General features: G+C 37.4%; 1 protein-coding gene across 1 annotated transcript; it reads right to left on the reverse strand.

Annotated features, from left to right (window-relative positions):
• Positions 1-2,196: 2,196 nt before the first annotated feature.
• Positions 2,197-15,652, reverse strand: spaca4l (sperm acrosome associated 4 like). The gene is made up of 3 exons (XM_034307539.2): positions 15,496-15,652; positions 5,514-5,624; positions 2,197-3,588 (listed from the first exon to the last, which is right to left on the reverse strand). Exons 1-3 carry the CDS (start codon positions 15,545-15,547, stop codon positions 3,362-3,364), a joined length of 390 nt encoding a protein of 129 aa, XP_034163430.1. The 5' UTR covers positions 15,548-15,652; the 3' UTR covers positions 2,197-3,361.
• Positions 15,653-25,029: the final 9,377 nt, after the last annotated feature.

The raw sequence follows: 25,029 nt of genomic DNA on the forward strand, positions 1-25,029 counted from the left end.
TAAGCTCTTCTTTCACTGTCTTTATACTGTAGAAAAAACTTTTCCCACTCTTCATTATAGAGAAGGTAAAACATGCAGTAACGTTTGCACACACGCTCACCTGCATATATAACGGCTTCGTCATTTAAACTAATCCAGTCTGAAAAAGACTTAAGAGTAGAAACACGATAGATATTTAATGTTTTTGGACTAGGGGAGAGAACCGATTTGATAAAATAATGTAATATTCAACAGAACTGTATAACAAAGGCATCCACTATGATACGTATTTTTAAAAAGTAGTATAAAATTAATAAATTTGTCTTTGATTAAGGCTCTTTTTATCCGAGATTCTCGTCTGCACGATATCTCAAGAATGGGTGGCTGAATTGGAACTGATCCAAACAGTATCAAGGTCACAGCAAGGTCAAATGTCTGAAACAGTTTTTCTTTAATTACTTCCTTCCTGTTTATAAGTACATTTTAATATATAGTACAGTGGTTATAAAAAGTTTACACACCCCTGTTAAAATGGCAGGTTTTTGTGATGTAAAAGAATGAACCTAAGATAAATCATGTCAGAACTTTTTCTACCCTCAGTGTAAAATTGCAAGATATACAAATAAAGTGGAAAACAATCAGAAACATTTTTTTATGGAAAAAAAGGAAAAATAAAAAGCTTACAATAACCTGGCTGCATAAGCGTGTATCTTTTGTATCTTTTGATTTTATTACTTCACGCTGAGTCTATCAGCATGGCATGTCATGACATGGCAATATTTTCTCACTCTGTCTTGCAAAAACATTCTAAATCCATCAAATGGTAAGAGCATCTCCTGTGCACAGCTCGCTTCAGGTCACTCCACAGATTTTTAGCTGGATTCAGGTCTGTGCTCTGGCTAGGTCATCAAAAACATCAATCTTCTTTTGTTTAAGCCATTCATTTGTTGATTTGGATGCAAGCTTTGGGTCATTGTCATGCTAAAGGGGAAATTCCTTTTCATCTTCAGCTTACTAGCAGACTCCTGAAGGTTTTGCACTAAAACTGATTGGTATTTGTAGCTACTCATGATTCCCTCCACCTTGAAAAAAGCCCCAGTTCTGGCTGGAGAAAAGCTGGAGATGCTGCCACCACCATGCTTCACCGTGGGGATGGTGTTCTTTTGGTGATGTGCCAAACATATCTTTTGGAATTATGGAATTATTATAACTTTTGGAATTGGTCTCATCAGACCATAACACATTTTGCCACATGGTTTGAGGTGATTTAGTTGATCTTGGATGTTTCTTGTGAGAAAGGACTTCCGTCTAGCCGCCTACCCCACAGCCCAGACATGTGAAGAATATGAGAGATTGCTGTCACATGCAGAGAGTAGTCAGTACTTTTCAGATATTGAAGCTCCTTTAATGTTGCTGTAGGTCTCTTGGCAGCCTCCCTGGTAAGCTTTTGCCTTGTCTTTTTATAAATTTTGGAGGGACGTCCTGTTCTTGGTGATGTCACTGTGGTGCTCCATTTTCTCCACTTGTTGATGATGGCCTTCATGGTGTTCAATGGTACATCTACTGTTTTGGAAATTCTTTTATACCCCTCTCCTGAGCGATATCTTTCTACTCTGAGATCCTGTACAGGCTTTGTAAGCTCTTTGGCTTCAGCAGTCAGATGAAACCAAGAAGATGTGAAGAAAATCCTACAGAAACAGCTGATCTTTATTTGGGGCTAATCAAGAATCAATAAGAATAATTTCATTGAAGACAGCTGTATGATAATTACTTTTGAACATGAGATTGAATGTGATTGGTTCATTCTGAACACAGCCACACCCCCTGTTATAAAAGGGTGTGCACACTTATGCAACCACATTATTGTAACTTTTTTAATTTTTCCTATTTTTTCCTAAAATGTTTCTGATTGTTTTTCACTTCAATTTTTATACGTTGTAATTTCACACTGAGTTTGGAAAAAGTTCTGACATGATTTATTTGGTTTCATTTTTTCCACAACAAAATCTGCCACTTTAACAGGGGTGTGTAAACTTTTTATTTCCACTGTAACTAGTAGGACTGGATTTGGTGATGGAGGAATCCTCGTTCATGCCGTTGGACTCGAGTTCGTCTTTGTTGGTTGTATTTGAGACAGGAAAACAATATTCTTATATTTTAACCCATCACTGGATGATCATTCTGGTATGAATGAGTTTCATGTGACGTGACAAAGACTTTTTGACCAATTTTGATTTATTTGTAATCATCCTCATGACAGCTGGAGAACATCAACTGCATCCAGCACCTGATCAGAAAGCACACAGCCAACATCATCTCAAGCACTTCACTCTTTTTTAGCCCCAATACACATTTCCAGACAGATTTTACTTCTTACATTTTATACCTTAATGTGTTTCCAGTTCACCAAAAAAAAAAAAATCCCTTTTTTTTAGGATACAAAGAATTTGTGTAAGGATGAGTGTGTAAACACTCACACAGGTTTGGCATTTCAAATCAAGTGGAACAAGTGGCAAATATATGAGAAGGTAATTTAAATGAATTTAAAACAACTGGGTTTTTGGCATTTTTGGCAAGTTTGAACATCTAGCATATTGAAAAATGAGTAAATTTATGATAACAATTGATCAGAATAAAAAAACATCAATATTAAAAAAAAATTTAAAAAATAGTTCATAGCTGAATTTTGGCGCATGGATGCATTTTCTTTAGAAAAATATCTTTTGTACCTTTTGCAAAATTGCTCATTAATTCTTCTGGGAATCAAAATTAAAAAAGGACAAAACACAAAAGGTATATTAAATTGAAAAAAAATAAGGGAAAAAAAGGTAAATGATTGACAATAACAGACATTCTCATCTTACTCAACATCTTGTACCCTTAATGAGAGATAATAAAGATTCAGTGTGTCAATAGTGACACCTTATCGATATATTTCTTTACAAAAAAAGTAAAAAGAGGTAAACCAAGAGAAAAATAATGGAAGGCTATGATTCATCTCCTCAAGACATAAAGTGAACAAGCAACACAATGATGTGATCGCATGAAAGTTTTACATTTTGTAGCTGGAATTAAAATAAAACAGAGGAAAAAAAACCCCGAAACAGGATTAAATATCACAACTGATCGAAAAGGAAACGCGACATCCTGTGTGTGTGTGTGTGTGTGTGTGTGTGTGTGAGAGAGAGAATTAATATGTACAGGAATTCACAAATGTGACTGATTGTGTGTGTGGATAAGCACTGGGTTTATTTATCTGTGTGTGTGTGTGTGTGTGAATTAATATGTACAGAAATTCACAAACGTGACTGATTGTGTGTGTGGATAAGCACAGGGTTTATTTATCTGTGTGTGTGTGTGTGTGTGTGTGAGAGACACCCCCTCACACCAGCACCTTGGTGAGGAGCAGTGAGGCGAGTGAGGCGATGGCGAAGGTGAGTGTGTGTGTGTTAGCGAGCGGTGCGGCGGTGTTGCACAGGTCGGTGTCGCAGCAGGTTTTGGTCATTTGGTAGATGCTGGTGTTGGAGCCAGAGGGAAAAGAAACATCTGTCGTCTTATTGCATTCGGCTATGTCCAGACATCCGCTCATGCGCACCTTAATCACACCCGCTGATAGAGAGAGAGAGAGACAGAGAGAGAGAGAAAATAATTATCATTATTTAAAAACTATTTAAAAATCAATAATAATTTTTTTTATTTTAAATAAAAAAATCTAAATCACAAACATTATATGGCTTCTGTTAACGGTGTTATTCCAGATGTTATTAATGTTTAGCTTATGTTGCAGTTACAGCTGTTGCTGTTCTTGCTGCTTTTGTTAATGTGGTTATTACAGATGTTACTGTTATTATTGATTTTTATTAATGTTGTTATTACAGATGTTACTGTTATTATTGATTTTTATTAATGTTGTTATTACAGATGTTACTGTCATTATTGATTTTTATTAATGTGGTTATTACAGATGTTACTGTTATTATTGATTTTTATTAATGTGGTTATTACAGATGTTACTGTTATTACTGATTTTTATTAATGTGGTTATTACAGATGTTACTGTTATTATTGATTTTTATTAATGTGGTTATTACAGATGTTACTGTTATTATTGATTTTTATTAATGTGGTTATTACAGATGTTACTGTTATTATTGATTTTTATTAATGTGGTTATTACAGATGTTATTGTTATTATTGATTTTTATTAATGTGGTTATTACAGATGTTATTATTATTATTGATTTTTATTAATGTGGTTATTACAGATGTTACTGTTCTTGCTGCTTTTATTAATGTCATTATTAGAGATGCTATTGTTATTACTGCTTTTGTCAATTTTATTTTATTACATTATTTTTATGTTGTTTTTACATTATCCTCATTACTAGTTTTGCTATCACTGTTGTTACAGCTGTTATTAATGTTGTTAATCAAGCTGTTGTTGTTATTACAGATGTTCTTTTAACAGTTATTACAGCTTTTTTTTTTTTATTTTTACTGCTGTTGTTGTTGTTACTGATACTGTTATACAGGAATATTTTTTATTTATGCTCTGCCAACAAATCTTCAGGCCAAAGCGACTTTCTCTTCTCTACTGTATAACAGCTTGTACACCCTACAGTTGAAGATTCCTACAGATCCTACAGATTCCTGTTCTTGGCTGGCAGGAGAGGAACCTGATGTGATCTGCTGCTGAGCTTCATCCACCTCCAGGTTTGATGTGTTGTGCGCTCTGTGATGCTTTTCTGCTCACCACGGTTGTAAAGAGTGATTATATGAGTTACTATAGACTTCCCGTCAGCTCAGACCAGTCTGATCATTCTCCTCTGATCTCTCTCATCACCAACGTGGTTCAGCCTGCAGACTCTCCACTCACAACATGTTTTTTGTTTTTCGCACCATTCTGTGTAAACTCTACAGACTGTTGTGTGTGAAAATCCCAGGAGATCAGCAGGTTCTGAAATACTCAAACCAGCCCATCTGGCACCAACAACCGTGCCACAGTCAAAGTCACAGAGATCACACTGTTTCTTCATTCTGATGTTTGATGTGAACATTCACTGAAGCTCTTGATCTGTATCTGCAGGATTTTATGCATTGTGCTGCTGCCACGTGATTGGCTGATTAGATAACTGCATGAATGTGCAGGTGTACAGGTGTTCCTAATAAAGTGGACTGTGTAGTCTAAGAACACTGATCTTTTTTTTTATGCCTTTTCAGCCAATGCTAGCTGTGTGTTTAGTCTCCAGTGTGGATAAAGCACCTGAACAGCACTATTATTTCTATTAATAATTTCTTTATTCATTTTTTTGGGATAGTGATCTTGTTTTTGCAGCTCTTTATCATGGAAACATTGTGATAATGATAAAACACGAGTAATCATGCAGCCTGGTTTGGCGATGATGAAAATGGACTTGAAGTTTGAAGAGAGAGAGAGAGAGAGAGAGAGAGAGTGTGTGTGTGTGTGTGTGTGTGTGTGTGAGAGAGAGAGAGATAGAGAGAGAAGTGATCCAGAAGACTGGAGGTGCTGTTACCTGTCTTCCCCCTTCCAATGAAACATTGCTGGTTGGCTGCACATGTCGTTTTGCTGGTGAAACACAGATCCCAGAATCCTATTTCACATTTATAGCACTGCAGGGTGTAGCCTGAGGGAGAGAGAGAGAGAGAGAGAGAGAGAGAGAGAGATGTCAGCCTAGAGATGGTATCTTGTGATGAGAACAAGTGCAACAAGGTTCATTCACTGCTTCAGCGTGTGGATCAGAAGAGTAGAAGATAACTGTCTAACTGTGTAATTATGTGTTCAGTCTTCACAATGTATCTAATGGTGCTTCCAAACTGATTCACTCGACTCACTTAAAAGAGTTGTTCGAAATGAATCGGATCAGTCAAGGATTGCCTGTTTTTCAGGAAAAGAGTTTTCTTTAATAACTGTTCAATATATTTTTACATTTTTTTTTGTTGTTGGCTCTTGTGGCTTCAGATTAAAAACTATAGTGTCTGTTGCATTTCACCCGAATCATTTAAAGGAGTCATTTAAAAAGAATGAGAGTGATTCATGAATTGTTTACATCTCTAAATTATTTTTGTTGTGCCATTTTAGATTTATTTTTTCAAGAAATATATATATATATATATATATATATATATATATATATATATATATATATATATATATATATATATATATATATATGTGTGTGTGTGTGTGTGTGTGTGTGTGTGTGCTGCAGGAAATACACTATGCATTTTGGGTAAAGAGTGATTTTATGGATTTTTTTTTTTTTAGTTTAAAAATATGGGTGACAAAACTATCACAAAGGCATTTCTAAAAACAAAAAACAAACAAAAAAAACCCCAAAAGAAAACAGAACATGGTATCTCAGAAAAGTGTGCTGTGACATAATTTATCATGAAATCGACATTCAGAATCAAATGGGCCACCAATTATACAAAGGAAACAACACTAACTTTGCCCCTAACCTGTATGACTTTAATGAATTCATCCAAGTTGTTATGCAATGCTGATTACACTCTATTCAAACTTCACCGCTCCCTCTAACAACATGTCGGGAATTTCAGTAGCCACCGGTTCTGTTTGCAGTTTCGTGTCATGCTGCCTAGTGAATTTCCATGACCTGACACAAACCCGTCCACCCTGAAACTCTGCTCCTGTTAACGCTCCGCATGTTAGATAACAGATTACATTCATTACAGCTGCAGGGTTTTTTTGTGCGTGTGTGTATGTGTGTATGTGTGTGTGTGTGTGCTTAACACCTCTCTAAGCAAACGATCCATTCATTGCATTTGTCCTTCTGAACTGATTCACCGTTAAAAACACTTGTTTGAGAATCTCTCATTAATAGCGTGATTCATTTATTTTGGACATTTGTGAATCTGATTCACTTTACTAACACTTTAGATTTGTTTGAATTTGTGCTCTCAACTTGATTCACCCGACTCACTTAAAGCAGTTATTCAAAAAGAACTGAATCTTTAAGGATCTGTCATTACTAGAGTGATTCATTTATTTTATTCCCACTTGATTCACCATCCTGAGTAACTTTGCATAAACTTCAGATACATTTTCCTTTGTGCTTCTAAATTGATTCAGCTGACTCACTTAAAGGGCTTGTTTAAAAAGAACTGATTCGTTTGAGAGTCTCATTACTAGAGTGATTTCATTTATTTGAATCGTTTGCATAAACTGAATCATGCAATCTGATTCACCACTCTGAGTAACTTTGCTACAACTTCAGATTCATTTGCCTTTTTGCACCTCCAAACCGACTCATTTGACTCATTTAAAGGACTCTTTTAAAAAGAACCAAATTGTTTGAGAATCTCATTATTAGTGGGATTCATTTATTTTGTACGTTTGACTAAATCATGTATATTTGATTCCCTATCTTGAGTCAGTTCTGCGAAAACCAGAGATTAATTTGCTTTTGCGTTTCCAAACTGATTCATCCAAATCACTTGACAGACTTGTTTAAAAAAAAAAAATTATTTAAGAGTTGCACATCACAGCTTCAGAATCCTAATATTTTGTGTCAAACCTAGACAAATGTGAGCTAGTATATTGAGCTAGTGTCATAGCAGTTAGCTAACCAGCTAGCTATTTGTGACAGGGCATGGGTGTTGTGTTTAAGAAGAAAAAAACACTAGTTTAAAATGACATGTTTTGTGGGAACTTTAAGCTAATTTCCTCTGAAACAGAGCAGCTACAGTTTTCAGTAGCGCTTCTACCTGCTGTTTCCTCCATTATTTCCGCGTATGTATTGCTAGCTGTAGTAAATGACTAGCTTTGGCTTTAAATTCCATTTTAATGTAGAAACACAGTTGTTAGATGATGCCAAACATGCAGGGTGTAGGCTTCTTCTCACATTCCAGATGAAGTTTCTAGAAACCTGTACGTCTAGTCGAGTGTGCTGTTTTAACTGTGTAGACTCTGAATACAAGCTTACTTGTTCAAGTGGTATTATGGCAGTGTTTAAAATAAGAAAGAAAATCAAATGTATTTCCTCCATAAACATTCGCATAATATTGAATTTGCTCTTTTCACTCTGACGCACTGGTTCGCTAATTTCTTTCAGTTCACTCGTCCTTGTGAATCAATTCACCCGACTATCTTTAAAGAGTCGTTCACAATTGACAAATCATTACACAGTGACTCAGTGATTCATTTCGTTTAAACCATCATTCAAGTGAATGGGCTCTGAACATTAGATTCACCACCTTGTGTAACTTTATTAAAAACATTTCATTCGCTTGAATCTGTATCTTCTAATTGATTCATCTGACTCCCTCTAATGCCTTGTCTCTCTCAAACAACCCATTTAGGAGAAGTGAACACAGAACATTTGATTCACTTGATTGCAAAATTTTGAGATTCATTTGCATTTGGGGCTGTGATTCGATTCGCCTGACTCACTTACTCATTCAAACACAACTGTCTCATTTATCATCACTATCTCAAATTAATTACTTTATTTTTATTAATGACTTTATTTTAGTGATTTGTTTCTTTTAACGAACTGGTTTGAGTCACTTGACCAATTCTCATTTGATTCACCACCGCAAGCCATGTTTGATTCATTTGTCGGTTCACTCGACTCGAAAAAAAAACCCAAAAAACAAAATAAAAGTAAATAAAAATATATACAAGAATGTCCCACCACTGTCTCATACCAGTAGCAGGAATTACAATTCACCTAAATGATTCTGTTCATTTAATCAACCAAATTAAGCAAATAAATACTCTTCATGTTTGACTCTGAGCAACTCTGAGCATTTGTGCTTCCAAACCGATTCACTGATTCACTTAAAACAGTCGTTTAAAATGAAGTGATTCGTTTAAGAGTCTCTCATTGTGTCTTAAACTTCAGTGATTCATTTCTTTCAAAGAAAAAGCTAGAAGAAAAGCTAGAGTTACTGAATCAACTCACTTTGTGAGTTCATGTGATTCATCACTCAGAGCTGTGTGTGTATTAGAAGTTAGAATCGAATCACCTCAAGGACACAGGAGACAGTTTATGGTTTATCAAGAATACGCTCGTTTTGATCAGTAAATGAATGAAAAAAAATCCTCTGTTTCATCTGTTAATTATGAATTGATTCATTTGAGTCGATTCCATTAAACGAGTCGTTCAGAAGAATGATTTGTACGGTACAAATTATCTCTTAAACATCACTGATTCATTTGAATATTTGACCCGTCAATGTGATTGACGATAAACATAAATAAGAGACGTGGCAGAACTTTGGCTTTTCATACACTCACACACTCGTGGTATTTACCCACCAAACACACACACACACACACACACAAACACACACACACACACACAGTGGAACCTGTTCCACTTTGCTTTAGAGACACACCTGTTGGAGAACAAGATGAGGCTGACTCATAGACAATAAATCAGCAAGAGCAGATGACAGATGTCTTTTAGCCAAGAATCTTTCAGCATTAATAAGCTTTGTGAATGTAAAAGATAAGAAACGTTAATTTCCGTTAAGGTTAATTGTATCTTTTAAAATGTTTTAATGTATCTTTCAAGGAATTAGAAGAGCATGCTATCACATGCTAATTTTTCAGAAACATGTTATCACGACATAACATTATAGTCATGCTAGTCAGCATGAAAGGTCAGTCATGATACCTGAAAAAACGCACAAAATAAAACATGCTAATCAGACAGCACTTAGCAATGATTAGCATGTGATATGCGCTTTCCAAGACATGTTTATAGCGTGATAATTTCAGTCTTATGATGCAGCATTGTAGCCTTGATCATATGTCCAAAGCCCCATAAATACTCTGAATATTTGAAATACCAAACTGTAGCGGTTTTTAATGGCTATTCATGATTGGAAGTGATTACCCCTTGCGATAGAAATAGCATTTCTAGAATAGTAACATAACCTAATTGCATTGTGGGAAACTCCCTGTGCTGGTGTGACTCAGCAGGGCATGGAGTCACGAGGCTGAACTGCCTAAGCAATGAGGAGTGTGTTTGTGGTCAAACACTGTAGGGATTACTGTTGTGTTTTCACGGCACACAATTACATCAGCACATCATTCAGTCTCATGAAGTGATGCACAGAAGCATGTGGACAAACATGACCCAAAAAAAATCCCAGCCTACAGTACAGTACAGGCTTTTTTTAATGTCGCTGACTCGATCATGTGACGTAGATTTAATCACATATTATGAAACGTATAATTTATCAAAAAGGAAATCTTTGATTAAAATCTAAAATCATCACAAACAGCTGAAACTGTAATTCTCTGGACTTGAGTCACTTTGTCTTTGACTCAATTCTTTCAAACTTCACATTTAAATAAAACTCTGAGATTTGATTTATTTGATTCAGAAAGATAAGTTAACTAAACTATGGTTTGATTCACTGCCCTGAGTTCCTTTCAGTTCATTTGCTTTATTAAAAAGAGCTGATTTGTGCACGAATTTTGATCACTTGTTAAAATTTTTGATTCACTCACACTCCTAAATTGATTCACCTGACTCATTTAAAAGAACAAACAGATTTGTCATCATTATTTCAATTTAATGATTTGAGTCATTTGAAATACCTGTTTAGGTGAATCGAATTCTGGAGTTTTGAATTGTTTTATTTACCACAATTTGTTCTATGCCAGATGTTAAATGAACACCACATAGACAACATGCAGAAACCTCATTCTTTAACTTTTGTTTAGAAGGAATCAACTCATTTAAAACCTCCTTTTAATTTACTCAAATTACTCACTCACCTGAGCAACTTCATCAAAACTTTTGATCGACTCATATTTGTGCCTATGAATCATTTCAGACGATTCATTTAAAAGAGTCATTCAAGAAGAATTAAACTATTTGTACAAAAACTAACAAAACTACACTGAAAGACGTCAGGAGTCACTTTAGTGATTCAGGTCTTTCTTTCTTTCTTTCTTGTTCAACACACCTATTCAGTTAGTTCATGTAATTCACTTGATTCATTTAAAGGAGTCATTCTCTCAAATCACACACCTGTGTTTTTTTCCATCTTTAGATTAGAAATCTGATACTTAATCTTGGTGCGTGCTCACACACACACACACACACACACACACACACACACACACACACACACTGGAACTTGAGCCAACCTGCTTTTTAAAGACACACCTGGGGAAATGACTTCGCTAAAGAATTGGCATTCCTAGCAGTGTAAAGTTCACAGTTGTCAGAGAGGAGAAGAGTCGAGAGATTTGCTGAAAGCTGAGAGTGTGACACACTGACATACATTAGTACATTTTTCATTTCTTGACTCCTGTAACATGTATCCCATTTCTGTCAGGGCTAAAATGAATCAAACGGACTCTGTCCAGACCACAAGCCTACAGAATCCTTCTAAGGGAAATGGGAAAGCACCCACGCGTGTGTGTGTGTGTGTGTGTGTGTGTGTGAGTGTGTGTATTTCCATTGACTCCTGTTCTATTGAATACACTGGAAAGGAGCAAAAGGACGATTATACAGTCACTCATTAGGGCCCTGGACGGCCATTTTATTGTACAGTCACTCATTAGGGCCCTGGACGGCCATTTTATTGTACAGTCACTCATTAGGGCCCTGGACGGCCATTTTATTGTACAGTCACTCATTAGGGCCTGGACGGCCATTTTATTGTACAGTCACTCATTAGGGCCCTGGTCGGCCATTTTATTGTACAGTCACTCATTAGGGCCCTGGTCGGCCATTTTATTGTACAGTCACTCATTAGGGCCCTGGACGGCCATTTTATTGTACAGTCACTCATTAGGGCCTGGACGGCCATTTTATTGTACAGTCACTCATTAGGGCCCTGGTCGGCCATTTTATTGTACAGTCACTCATTAGGGCCCTGGACGGCCATTTTATTGTACAGTCACTCATTAGGGCCCTGGACGGCCATTTTATTGTACAGTCACTCATTAGGGCCCTGGACGGCCATTTTATTGTACAGTCACTCATTAGGGCCTGGACGGCCATTTTATTGTACAGTCACTCATTAGGGCCCTGGTCGGCCATTTTATTGTACAGTCACTCATTAGGGCCCTGGTCGGCCATTTTATTATACAGTCACTCATTAGGGCCTGGACGGCCATTTTATTGTACAGTCACTCATTAGGGCTCTGGTCGGCCATTTTATTATACAGTCACTCATTAGGGCCTGGACGGCCATTTTATTGTACAGTCACTCATTAGGGCCTGGACGGCCATTTTATTGTACAGTCACTCATTAGGGCTCTGGTCGGCCATTTTATTGTACAGTCACTCATTAGGGCCTGGACGGCCATTTTATTGTACAGTCACTCATTAGGGCTCTGGTCGGCCATTTTATTATACAGTCACTCATTAGGGCCCTGGACGGCCATTTTATTGTACAGTCACTCATTAGGGCCCTGGACGGCCATTTTATTGTACAGTCACTCATTAGGGCCCTGGTCGGCCATTTTATTGTACAGTCACTCATTAGGGCCCTGGACGGCCATTTTATTGTACAGTCACTCATTAGGGCCCTGGACGGCCATTTTATTGTACAGTCACTCATTAGGGCCCTGGACGGCCTCTTTCTCTTTGTATACAAAAGAGATCCTACAGCTTCTCTTGTCCAGAAATGTAACCACCTGGAACTTTACTTTGTTCACTTCACCAGTCAAACACCCTAGCAGATTTACAAGTAGACAAGTAGAAAAGGAGAGGAAAGGTAATTTTAGGATTACAAGAGGATTTGATGTTTAAGGAAGACCAGTGAGGAGAGTGTAGGGGTTGAGCAACACAGGAAGACAGACAGTGGAGGGGGCATCGCCTTGGTGAGAAACGTCTGCTATTGCATAGCTATATTTAATGAGAAGTGTAGTAGCAGGTTGTGCTAATAGTTCAGCTATTATTGCTAAAGAATGAAGGCTAGACACCAAATTGCATGTTAGTCATGCTATTCCCAGACTACTGGAGCCGTAGTGATTAAACTATTGCATTAGGACCCAAATGTGGCAACGAATGGAGCTTTACAAGAATGACACGTCAGCCGGTGTTACAGTTAACATCAGAGTATTATAGAAATCCTCTGATGAGTACACAAATGCTCGCCCACACACACACACACACACATACACACCCTTGAGCTAGCTGTTTGCATATACAGCAATGCTGCCCTCTGCTGGGCGTGCAGTGTAACTTCATCTTTCTCACCAGGGTGCCGTAAAGATGCCTGTGGAGCTCACTGTAAATACTACTACTAATAATAATAATAAATTTTGTGTCTAAAGGCCTACATCAGCAGAAAGCTCATTAGAGTGTAATATAAAGTGAAAAACATTTTGACTACACAGATTTCTTTTTATTTCTGTCAATTTTCTGAAGTTGTTCTTACACCATCTCACCACCAGGAGACCCTCATCCCAAACATTTCACTACACACTCCCTACACACATACTGAGGTTAAATACGGACTCTGTGCCCTCTGTAGTGCATTATATTTCTAACAATGAGACATTTTTGTAAAACCAAGTAAGCTATTTTATAATCACTTCATGCTGCACTAGAAGGGAAGGCACAGTGAGATAAACACATGAAATAAGAGGGAGTGCTCGTGAGGCTGCAGAGCAGCCGTTTGTGTGAGTGGGACAACCGGAGCAAGTTCAGTCATGCAGAAGCTGTAATTTGCAAGGATTTGGGTGCGCCTCAGCCTCATGCCTGTCATTCTTAAGTGTTTGACAGAGCAACTTGAGATTTGGGGCAGTTGAGCTCCGTTTTTGGCTCCGTTGTTTCATAATAATAATAACAATAATAATAATAATAATAATAGAGTGCACTTCTCACAAGCAAACACTCATCTCATATTTGGTTCAGTCTGTCTCACATGGTCTTATAATTTGTGTATTTGGTCTCATATTTGGTCTGTTTTGTCAAATCAATCTTATATTTGGTTCACTCTTAGATTTGGTCTCATATCTGGTGTAATTAGTCTTATTTGATCCATTATTTGGCACACTGTCTAATATTTAGTGTATTTTATATATGTGGTGGTTTTATATGTGGTGTATTTGGTCTCATATTTGTCTGTTTTGGCAAATTAATCTTATATCTTCGATCTGCTGCGATATTTGATAGAATGGTTTCTAGATGCGCTCATATGGGCTTCGTATTTTGTATAACATGTCTCATATTAGGTCAAAATATGACTTTTACATTTGGTCTATTGGTCTTATAATGGTCAAGTCATTCTCATATGCGCTTGATTTAGTATGTTGTCTAACGAAGCTTAGATCTGGTCTAAAGCATCTCATATTTAACTGGTTTGGTCTCATGGACATCATATTTGGTGTAAACTGTGTTAGAGGTTCTCTGTGGCCACCTTCATGATCTCAGCTTTGGCGTAAACATGTCTTGGATAAACGGTGTTATTTTTCTCTGGGAGCTGAGATCCGTTAAAAGAAAACAGGTCTAACAGGACCGACACTCAAGATGAAATTAGGAGGCGATGTGATATTCACACACACAGTAGAGGGAGAGGCTGGATTTAACTGCACTCAGAGCTGAGCTATCCTCTGCTATTATACAAGCCACAAATCCAACACACCCACAGTGACTAACGGGACAAGGGCTTTCATGTAGGCTACTTAATACCACTCCGTGCAGGGTGTAGTCTAGCTCACCTACTCCTTTACACAGCAAGCCTCAGCACAACACAACAAAACATGCGAGAATGCTTGACCTTTATATTCATTTCTAAGGAAAATATTTATCCTCTTTCTGTCACATTCAGAGATTTAACAAAAGTAACACCACTGAAGTATAACAGAAGAAGTAACCCAGGTAAAAGAATAAGAATAATAATAATAATAATAATAATAATAATAATAATAATAATGCCATGGAATACTTTCCTAAAGATAATAAAATCTATAAATATCAAGCTAAAAAAAAAGAAAAAAGGGTATTGCCTCATAATCATTAAAAGTTTTAATAATAATAACAATAATAATAATATAAATTATCAATTATATATTTATTTTCATATTCTTAAGATAAATACCAAAAAAAAAAAAAATTAAAACAAGCTTGAAAAAAAAAAAAAAAAAGGGGAAAATGCCTCATAACCTTTAACCTTTAAAATTACACAATAATAATAATAATAATAATAATAATAATAATAAATGATTTATTTATATTCATATTCTTAAAATAAATGCAGACAATTAAAACAAGCTCAAAAAAACAAACAAACAAACCAAAGAAAGGGGAAAATGCCTCATAACTTTTATCCTTTAAATAATAATAATAATAATAATAATAATAATAAGTTTATTATACTCAAGCTTGTTTTTTTTTTTTTTTTAAAAGAAGAGTAAAATAGTTTTGTATGTAAAAATTCACCACGGTGTGATAGCTGCAGGTAATAAATATAAAATATGGAGGAACAGGAAGCTGTTTCTAGAATAAAATATAAAGTGTGTATTTATAAATATATAAATATTTCTGCTCCACTTACCCAGTGTGAAACACAGCGCCACGGTGAAGATGCCTACCAGGATTTTGCTCATATCTGCAGCGGTGGATGTGTGTGTGTGTGTGTGTGTGCGTGTGTTTGAGTTTAATAAGATGGAAATGCAGTCCAGACTAAGTGCACTTGCCCAGATCCGCTAGTTTTTATAGCGTGACCCGCCCCGATGCTGGGCGTCTCAGGCAGCTCCGTTAACTTCCCTCACAAGCCTCATGGCTCCATCCCTCCTCACCACACGCTCCCTCCACACGCTCCCTCCACACGCGCACTACACAGGGCACGAACTAGCCGAGCTCTACAGCCTGCCTAGTGCACTAGATCTCCGTTTGGGATTCACCCTCAGTCACAGCAGGTACAATCAGTCAGAGAGCAAACGGTGTGTATTTTAATTTATTAAAAAAATGCTCTTAGTTCTGTGTGTGTTTATGTTATTTTATCAATATCATATTAAATAAATAAAAGAAATAAATAATCAAATGAATATGTATATATATTTAAATAATAATAATAATAATAATAATAATAATAATTTTATTTAAGTCTTTATACTTAAACTCAAGCTTGTTTTTTTTTTTTTTATTTAAAAGAAGAGTAAAATTGTTTTGTATGTAAAAATTCACCATGGTGTGATAGCTGCAGGTAATAAATATAATATATATATATATATATATATATATATATATATATATATATATACACATATATATATATATATATATATATATATATATATATATTTATTTTCCCCCATATATTCACTGCTATCTATCTATCTGTAAAGTAATATTATCCTAATAAAGTAGGATAAAGAAATGTAATGAATTCCAACAGGCTCTAAACAGTAAAAATGCCTTGCTAAGTATTTTATTTTAAACTCACTACAGATATAATGTTTGGTACTAGTTTAACGTTAAACACACACACACACACACACACACACACACACACACACAGGTATAAGCCTAAACATAACATGTATGAAAGCACTTTAAAAAGTATATATATATATATATATATATGTATATATATACAAAAAAAAAACCCTACTACTAATATTAGGTTGAATCCCGAATGGCTTGGATATGCACCCTATCTAGGGTATAATATAACAGGCCTGTATGCCCTATCTAGTGCACTTTGTGTCTAAAATGGCACAATTTTAGAATCCAGCCGTAATAACAGCCACCGGAGAGACCATTCCCTTTCAGTGAGAGCTGGTGACTTCCGGCGAAAGGAGACACAGCGACCGTTGGCGACTAAATGTGGGCGTGTCCAGCGACGTGACAAAAACTGAGAAAAGTTTAACTTTATGCAAATTTGGAACGACTTGGTACAACGACTACCAGTAGCAGTCCCTGCACCAAGTCACTCCAAATTTGCATAAAGTTAAACTTCTTTTCTTATGGCCTTAGTGCATTTAAAGCCATGGATCACGTGCGCTCTACTGTCTTCACATCAGTAAAGCGCACATGATCTGTGGTTTTAAACGTGCTAAGGCCATAAGCTAAGCTAAGCTAACTGGCGTTTGCGCTTTCGCTGCAGATAGATGGCCGCAGTAGCAAATAGCACACGCTGCTTCTCCTTCATCTCATATGATATGAGCATATATACACCGGTGAATTTTATATACAAACGCTCTCCCTCCAGAATGTTTCATTTTAGCGGCAAGAAAACTGGATTGTTGTCAAAAGTGGAACGCTAGTTGTGCAACTGAAAAATGTTACTATGGCAACTAGTGTTAGGAAAAATCGCTGTATGTAAACCCTAACAAGGGGTTGGGGGTGCGGTGGGATTAAAAATATTCAATTCCATTCAATTTTATTTGTATAGCGCTTTTAACAATGGCCATTGTCACAAAGCAGCTTTACAGAAATATATAAATTCAGGATATAAATTTATAAATTATAAATATATATACAGTCAGGTCCATAAATATTGGGACAGTGACACAGTTTTGGTAATTTTGCCTCTGTACACCACCACAGTGGATTTCAAATGAAGCAGTCAAGATGTGACTGAAGTGTAGACTTTCAGCTTTAAATCAAGGGGTTTAACAAAAATATTGCATTAACCGTTTAGGAATTACAGCCATTTTTTACAGAGTTCCTCCATTTTCACAGGCTCAAAAGTAATGGGACAATTGACTGATAAGCAGTTTCATGGCCAGCTGTGGCCTGTTTCCTCATTATATATAAAAGGTCTGGAGCTGATTCCAAGTGTTGAATTTGCATTTGGTAGCTGTTCATGGGAACTCTCAATATGCCGTCCAAAGAGGTGTTGATGCAAGTGAAGGAGGCCATCATTAGGCTGAAAAACCAAAACAGACCTATCAGAGAGATAGCAGAAACTTTAGGAGGGCCAAATCAACAATTTGGTACATTCTTAAAAAGAAGGAATGCACTGGCGAGCTCAGCAACACCAAAAGGCCTGGAAGACCACAGAAAACAACTAAAGTGGATGATTGCAGAATTCTTTTCTTATTGAAGAACAACCCCTTCACAACATCTAGCCAAGTCAGGAACACTCTGGAGGAGGTAGGCCTATCATTGTCAAAGTCTACAATCAAGAGCCACCTTCATGAATGTAAATACAGACGGTTTACCTCAAGATGCAAACCGCTGGTAACACTCAAGAACACAAAGGCCAGATTAGACTTTGCTAAAAAACCTCTAAAAAAAAGTCTGACCAGTTCTGATGCAAGATTAACTTGTACCAGAATGATGGGAAGAGAAAAGTATGGAGAAGGAAAGGAAGGGCTCATGATCCAAAGCATACCACATCATCCGTCAAACATGTGGAGGCAGTGTTATGGCATGGGCATGTTTGGCTGCCAATGGAACTGGGTCACTGGGGTTTATTGATAATGTGACTGTTGATAGAAGTAGCAGGATGAATTCTGAAGTGTACAGAGCTATACTTTCTGCTCAGATTCAGTCAAATGCTGCAAAACTGATAGGACAGTGCTTCACAGTGCAGGTGGATAACAACCCAAAACATACTGTGAAAGCAGCCCAAGAGCTTGGAAATTAAATGTTCTTAAATGGCCGAGTCAGTCACCTGACCTCAACCCAACTGAGCTGCTTTTCACTTACTGAAGACAAGTCTGAAGTCAGAATGACCCACAAACAAGCAGCAACTGAAGATGGCTGCAGTAAAGACCTGGCAAATCATCTCAAGGGAGGAAACTCAGCATTTGGTGATGTCCATGGGGTCCAGACTTCAGGTAGTCATTGACTGCAAAGGATTTACCTCCAAGTAATAAAAATAATCCTAATATTTATGATTATATTAGTTTTGAGCCTGTGAAAATGGAGGAACTCTGTAAAAAATGGCTGTAATTCCTAAACGGTTAATGCAATATTTTTGTTAAACCCCTTGAATTAAAGCTGAAAGTCTACGCTTCAGTCACATCTTGACTGCTTCATTTGAAATCCACTGTGGTGGTGTACAGAGGCAAAATTACCAAAACTGTGTCACTGTCCCAATATTTATGGACCTGACTGTATATATATATATATATATATATATATAGCAGCTGTAACATTAAAACCACTGACAAGTGAAGTGAATAGCATTGATCATCTCATTACAATGGCACCTGTCCAGGGGTGGGATACATTAGGAAGAAAGTGAACAATCATTTGATGTGTTGGAAGCAGGAAAAACGGGAAAGCATAAGGATCTCAGTGACTTTGACAAGCGCCAAATTGTGATGGCTAGACGACTGGATCAGCGCATCTCCAAAACAGCAGGCCTTGTGGGGTGTTCCTGGTATGTAGTGGTTAGTACCTACCAAAAGTGGTCTAAAGAGGGACAACCGGTGAACCAGCGAAAGGGTTCAAGGTGTCCAAGGCTCACTGATGTGCGTGGGGAGTGAAGGCCCGTCTGGTCTGATCCCACAGAAGAGCTACTGTAGCACAAATTGCTGAAAAGTTAAAGCTGGCTCTGACAGAAAGGTGTCAGAACACACAGTGCATCACAGATTGCTGTGTATGGGGCTGTGTAGCCACAGACCTGTCAGAGAGCCCATGCTGACCCTGTCCACTGCCAAAAGTGCCTACAATGGACAGGTGAGCATCAGAACTGGACCATGGAGCAATGGAAGAAGGTGGAGGCAGTGTGATGCTCTGGGCAATGTTCTGCTGGGAAACTTTGGGTCCTGCCATTCATGTGGATGTTATTTTGACACGTACCACCTACCTAAACATTGTTGCAGACTGAGTACACCCCTTCATGGCAACGGTATTCCCTAATGGAAGTGACCTCTTTCAGCAGGATAATGCGACCTGCCACACTGCAGAAACTGTTCAGGAATGGTTTGAGGAGCATGACAAAGAGTTCAAGGTGTTGATTTGGCCTCCAATTTCAGTAGATCTCAATCCGATTGAGCATCTGTGGGACGTGCTGGACAAACAAGTCCAATCCATGGAGGCCCCACCTCACAACTTACAGGACTTAAAGGATCTGGTGGCAGATACCGCAGCACACCTTCAGAGTTCTTGTGGAGTCCATGCCTCGACGAGGCAATGAGAACCTACACAATATTAGGCAGGTGGTTTTAATGTTATGGCTGAATGGTATTTTATATAAACACACACACACACACACACACACACACACAAACTACCAAAGTACCAAACATTATAGCTGTAGTGAGTTTAAAATAAAATACTTTACCATGTATGATGTTGTCATGGTAACATAAATGGTTACAGTATAAATATTGCCCTAGGCAGAACCCCAGCGTGTTTATTATACTTCATAGTAACACATTATGAAGTACAAAAATTAAACTTTTTTTGGATTTTTTCTTGTATGCTTAGCATATAGTATAGCAAGCAAACAAAGCTAACTAAATATTCAAATAGCCATGACAATGTTAATCTGTTAACATCATATATATATATCTAGAAAAATATATGAATCGTGTGTAAAAAAAAAAAAAAAAGTGAACGATAAAAACACATGCACTACATGTGAAATGTGTGTGTCTTTTCTGTAAGGGAAACGGATAAATCATTAGTGTGTCACAGATTGTCTTCATTGTGTCTTAATTAGTAATACTAATGTGAATGCTAATAATATTAATTAATAATATTTAACCATTGTTTATTTGATAACATTTAATTATTTTACAATTGTTAAAATGTATTGTGAGTCAGCAAGGTAAGGTAACAACAATCAGGCAATGCAACAATTAAGTCACGATTAAGATATTATTACGTTGTGAGAAGGAAGGGGAGGAAGCATGTGCGTGTGACTGACATGTTTAAGGGAAAACCTTTAAAACTCGTCATTGTACTAGCTGGGTGTGGTCAGAACACAGGCTGACAATAACACTGCCCATTGGGCACAATGGCATGAAAAAGACGTCTTTGTCGATGGTAATGAGACGTCTAGATTTTGTCTAGTGTTAAGTTTCAACATGTCTCTTTAGACACATAGGAAAGATCCTATAGATATGCATCTGTCATAGACGATGCCTGTCTTAATATGGATCACAAAAGACACATAATGCTAAATGAAGGCTGAACAGGGAATGTTTTATAATCCTATAAATACAATAAACAGGCAAAGAGGCAAGGATGATCTCAGTACACAAAACCCAGGATCTATAGATCCTAGGACAAACAGAACTAATGCAGGACAAACACGCAAACACGGACAGTAAAAACACAAGCTAATGACTAATAGGAGGAAACAATCAGGAGAAAGCAACCAATCAGGAAACAATGACCAAATAAGGAAATTGGAAACTATTAAAGGATGGGGGGGAGGGGTGGCTGTTAGCGGTGTGCATCAGAACAGTGGCGGATCTATGGTTCAGGTGAAAGTGGTTCAGCCGGTGTGGTGAGCATTGAGCAAAGAGACTAGCTGAAATTACTCCCAGGGTTACTAACATCGCCTACACAAAAGTCACACAAATTCCCGTTCCAGACTGAAATGTATTGAAAAATATATTTCAGTCATTAAAAGACCTTGTAATTCAAAATGCTAGAGAGCTAGTATACTTACAACATGGTGTTCACAGTTAAGTCTATTAGCTAAACATAAATAGCAAGGAAAAGGAATCTCTTCAAAAAATAAGGTATTAAATATAGCAGGCTGGCAAGTGGTACACAAGGAGTAGCTATATATAAATAGCTAGGTAGCTTGGTAGTTTACCACTATGACCTTTTAAGATATTAAATTAAAAAGGTATTTAATAACTTTTTACCCCATTTACTCCAAAATTTGGTCATTTTGCCCATTCCCACCAACTAATACGTTCTTCTGTATCAGACAACAGCTAGCATGTGGGGAGGCTGCATCACAGTGCAGCGTAACACACACTGGGGAAAGCGCTATCTGCCCTCTTCTGCATACATGAGCTCACAGACACCCACGATTGGTTAGTGTCGCTGTGGGACTCCCAGGACTCCCAGCCACAGATGGTCGTGGCATCGTCAGCATTCAAACTTCTGATCTCCTAATGCTTTTCTGTTACACCACTTTGGACCGCTTGTCATTGATTCCAATGAGAATCATGCAACATTGGGCGACATGCACCAATGCACACTGATGAAAAAAATACGCTTATGGATATACACTATCCATTGTTCTTCAACTTCAGTGGAGTTATGGAACTTACTGTGAAATGGCCATGTGTCAGCCAATAAGAGATTTCATTTTACACCAAGAGATCCAGTAAGATCCAGTGCTACAAATGGCAATGTTTCCAACAAGCCTCGGCTTGGCTCACGGTCAGTGTATACACAGGTCTGTTGAGTTACTGCACAATATATATATATATATTATCAGTGATACGTTAACAGTGATACTTTAACAGTGATGCATTAACAGTGTGACCTGGATGGGATTGTCAAGGACGACGCTAAGGTGAACCTGCTTGCCTCATTCACCGTCAACCACGTGATTATAGTCAATTATTTACAGTTTTGCAGAGCAGAGCTGTTTTCATATTCCTCAAATGGCAAGTCAAATATAAATATGTACTCTGTTTTTTTTTTTTTTTTTTTTTTTTTTTTTGCAGAAGATAGCTAAGTTGGATAAAATCTGGAACTATACACTCTTAGCTAAAAGGTTCTTTGTCTTGTAAAAATAGCAGAACTCTTTTTGGCCACACTAAAAACTAAAAAAAGATTCCACTCACATTTTTGAAAATTTGCATTTCCATAAATCCCAGTAACTGATAACTTACCAAGCACGTTCACATCACATCAGTCACGGCACACCCACAAAACTCTAAGATACAGATATCAAACTCAAGAGCCACTGGCTAAACATGGCCCACTGCCTCATTTCATTCATCTCATGTGAAATTGCAAAATATTATGATGAAACAGCCTGTAGTACACTACTACACAACGTTTTCACACTAGACCAGCGATACACTATATGGTATAAAAGTTCGTGGACACCTGACCATCACACCCATATGTGCTTGTTGAACATCCCTTTCACTCCATGTTTGCTGTTATAATAAGCTCCACTCTTCTGGGAAGCTTTCCACTAGATGTTGGAGCGTGGCTGTGGGGATTTGTGTTCATTCAGCTACAAGAGCATTAGTGAGGTCAGGCGCTGATGTTGGGATGTCGAGGAGGTCTGGGGTTCAGTCGGTGTTCCAGTTCATCCCAAAGGTGTTCAGTGGGGTTGAGGTCAGGGCTCTGTGCAGGACACTCGAGTTCTTCCACTCCAACCTTCACACACCATGTCTTCATGGAGCTCGCTTTGTGCACAGGGGCATTGTCATGCTGGAACAGGTTTATGCCTCTTAGTTCCAGTGAAGGGAAACTGTAATGCTACAGCATACAAACACACTCTATATAATTGTGTTCTTCCAGCTTTGTGGAAGAATCACATATGGGTGTGATGGTCAGGGGTTCACAAACCTTCGGCCATATAGTGTACCTAGAATTCACAGCAGATCAGTAACATGATGACTGCCCATGTTCTGCACACGCCACTGTCTACCTGCCTGCTGTGTTTGAGGTCAGACCCGCATTTGAAAAAACAGATTCAGAAACCCGACTAGATTTGTTGAAAAATAAATACACTTTCATTTGAGTTCTTCTTAAATCTCTTTCTTAACATTAGATATTTTAGATATTTGGATTTAAAATAGTTTTAAAACCTTTAAACAGTATAATAAATGCTATCACCTGATAAGTGCAAACATTTGAATAGTGTTTGTTTGCCGTTCTTTTTCCTAGAATCATGCCGTGTACTTTCAGAGCCAGTTATTGGTGTTAATCAAAAGAATAGATAATAAAGATAATATAGAATAGATAATAAAATGAAGAGCCTTGCATTATGACCCTTCACAGGGTTTGAGTTTGATGCCCCTGCTTTAAGTCAAAGCACAGGTATCACTGTTTTACATCCATAACCACTGCCCTTACTAAAGAACCCTTATGTTAAAAACCCAACTAGAATAGTTTGTCCTCATGTAATAGACATAATGAGTGCATTATTAGGAAGATAACATTCAATATTCATTTCCATTCTGCAGCATATTGTGTCTTGATGGCTAAGTGATGTCAGAAAACTCCTGATGAAAGCTAGAGGATTATTAACACACACTTGATGTGGAAACCATAAAGAATGAATATGAATTTTTATTGCAGGTACGTGTTTAGATGGTCTCTCCACCTGTCTGTTCTTTTTTTTACTTGTCTGTCTGCTCTTTACCTGCGTGTGTTCTCTTTGCTGAAACCCTACACCTCTGTGGTTTACTGTTATTAAAAAAAACGCTGTAGGCTTCACAAATACAGAGCAGTATGTTTAATGTGTGTGACGGAATGAGAGAGAAAAGGCAAACATTGCGTTTGAAGTGTTAGACCAAAGGGCTAATCTCCTTATACTGCACTGTTTGTTCTGTTAAATGTGAACAGAGCTCGAGTAAAGCAGTCTCACTTCACTGCATTCAGTCAGGACATTTTATAAATGTAGCAAGTGTAAGATTTATTCTAAAAATAATCGATCCTATTTGGGCGGTATTAGTTTCTCATGTCAGCAGCTATAAATTCCCAGGTTTTTTTTTTCCCTTTGAACCTGGATGTTTGCACAAAACATGATCACATGACTGCAGTTTTAGATACTGAGCTTCATGAAATTGTGCAATATGCAAAGGTGGAGTTACGTAGGTGTAAAGCCTGTTTTTATCGCCATAACCACTCGTTTTATCAACCATCTTAATGATTTGATTGACTTGTAATGCTCTAATGATAAACTACACCATACTGACTAATCACAAAAGTTGTGTAAAAGTTGTAACTGTGAGTACGCTACATTCTGATCCAATATCGATCCAGTATTTCTGATCAGCATTAGTCCGATATGGTAGGTCTTTCTACCAGAGCACAACAGAACAATGTGAAAGCTCTGTTCTCTGTTATTTCCACAGAATCACTGTCGCAACAGAGATAACTTTACCTCTCGGTCAAACAAGGTATCAAATAATACACATTAATGCCATGCTTCCGTCTCGCAGTTTTCCATAGTGTTTCTATAATCGAATTA

This window comes from Pangasianodon hypophthalmus, chromosome 9, assembly GCF_027358585.1.
Source record: "Pangasianodon hypophthalmus isolate fPanHyp1 chromosome 9, fPanHyp1.pri, whole genome shotgun sequence".
NCBI classification, from domain to species: domain Eukaryota; kingdom Metazoa; phylum Chordata; class Actinopteri; order Siluriformes; family Pangasiidae; genus Pangasianodon; species Pangasianodon hypophthalmus.

Coding starts and splice junctions, on each gene's coding strand:
- spaca4l (XM_034307539.2), bottom strand. CDS start 15,547: ATGAGCAAAATCCTGGTAGGCATCTTCACCGTGGCGCTGTGTTTCACA. Junction 5,625..15,495: donor GGCGCTGTGTTTCACACTGG/GTAAGTGGAGCA, acceptor TCTCTCCCTCAG/GCTACACCCTGCAGTGCTAT. Junction 3,589..5,513: donor CATTGGAAGGGGGAAGACAG/GTAACAGCACCT, acceptor TCTCTCTATCAG/CGGGTGTGATTAAGGTGCGC.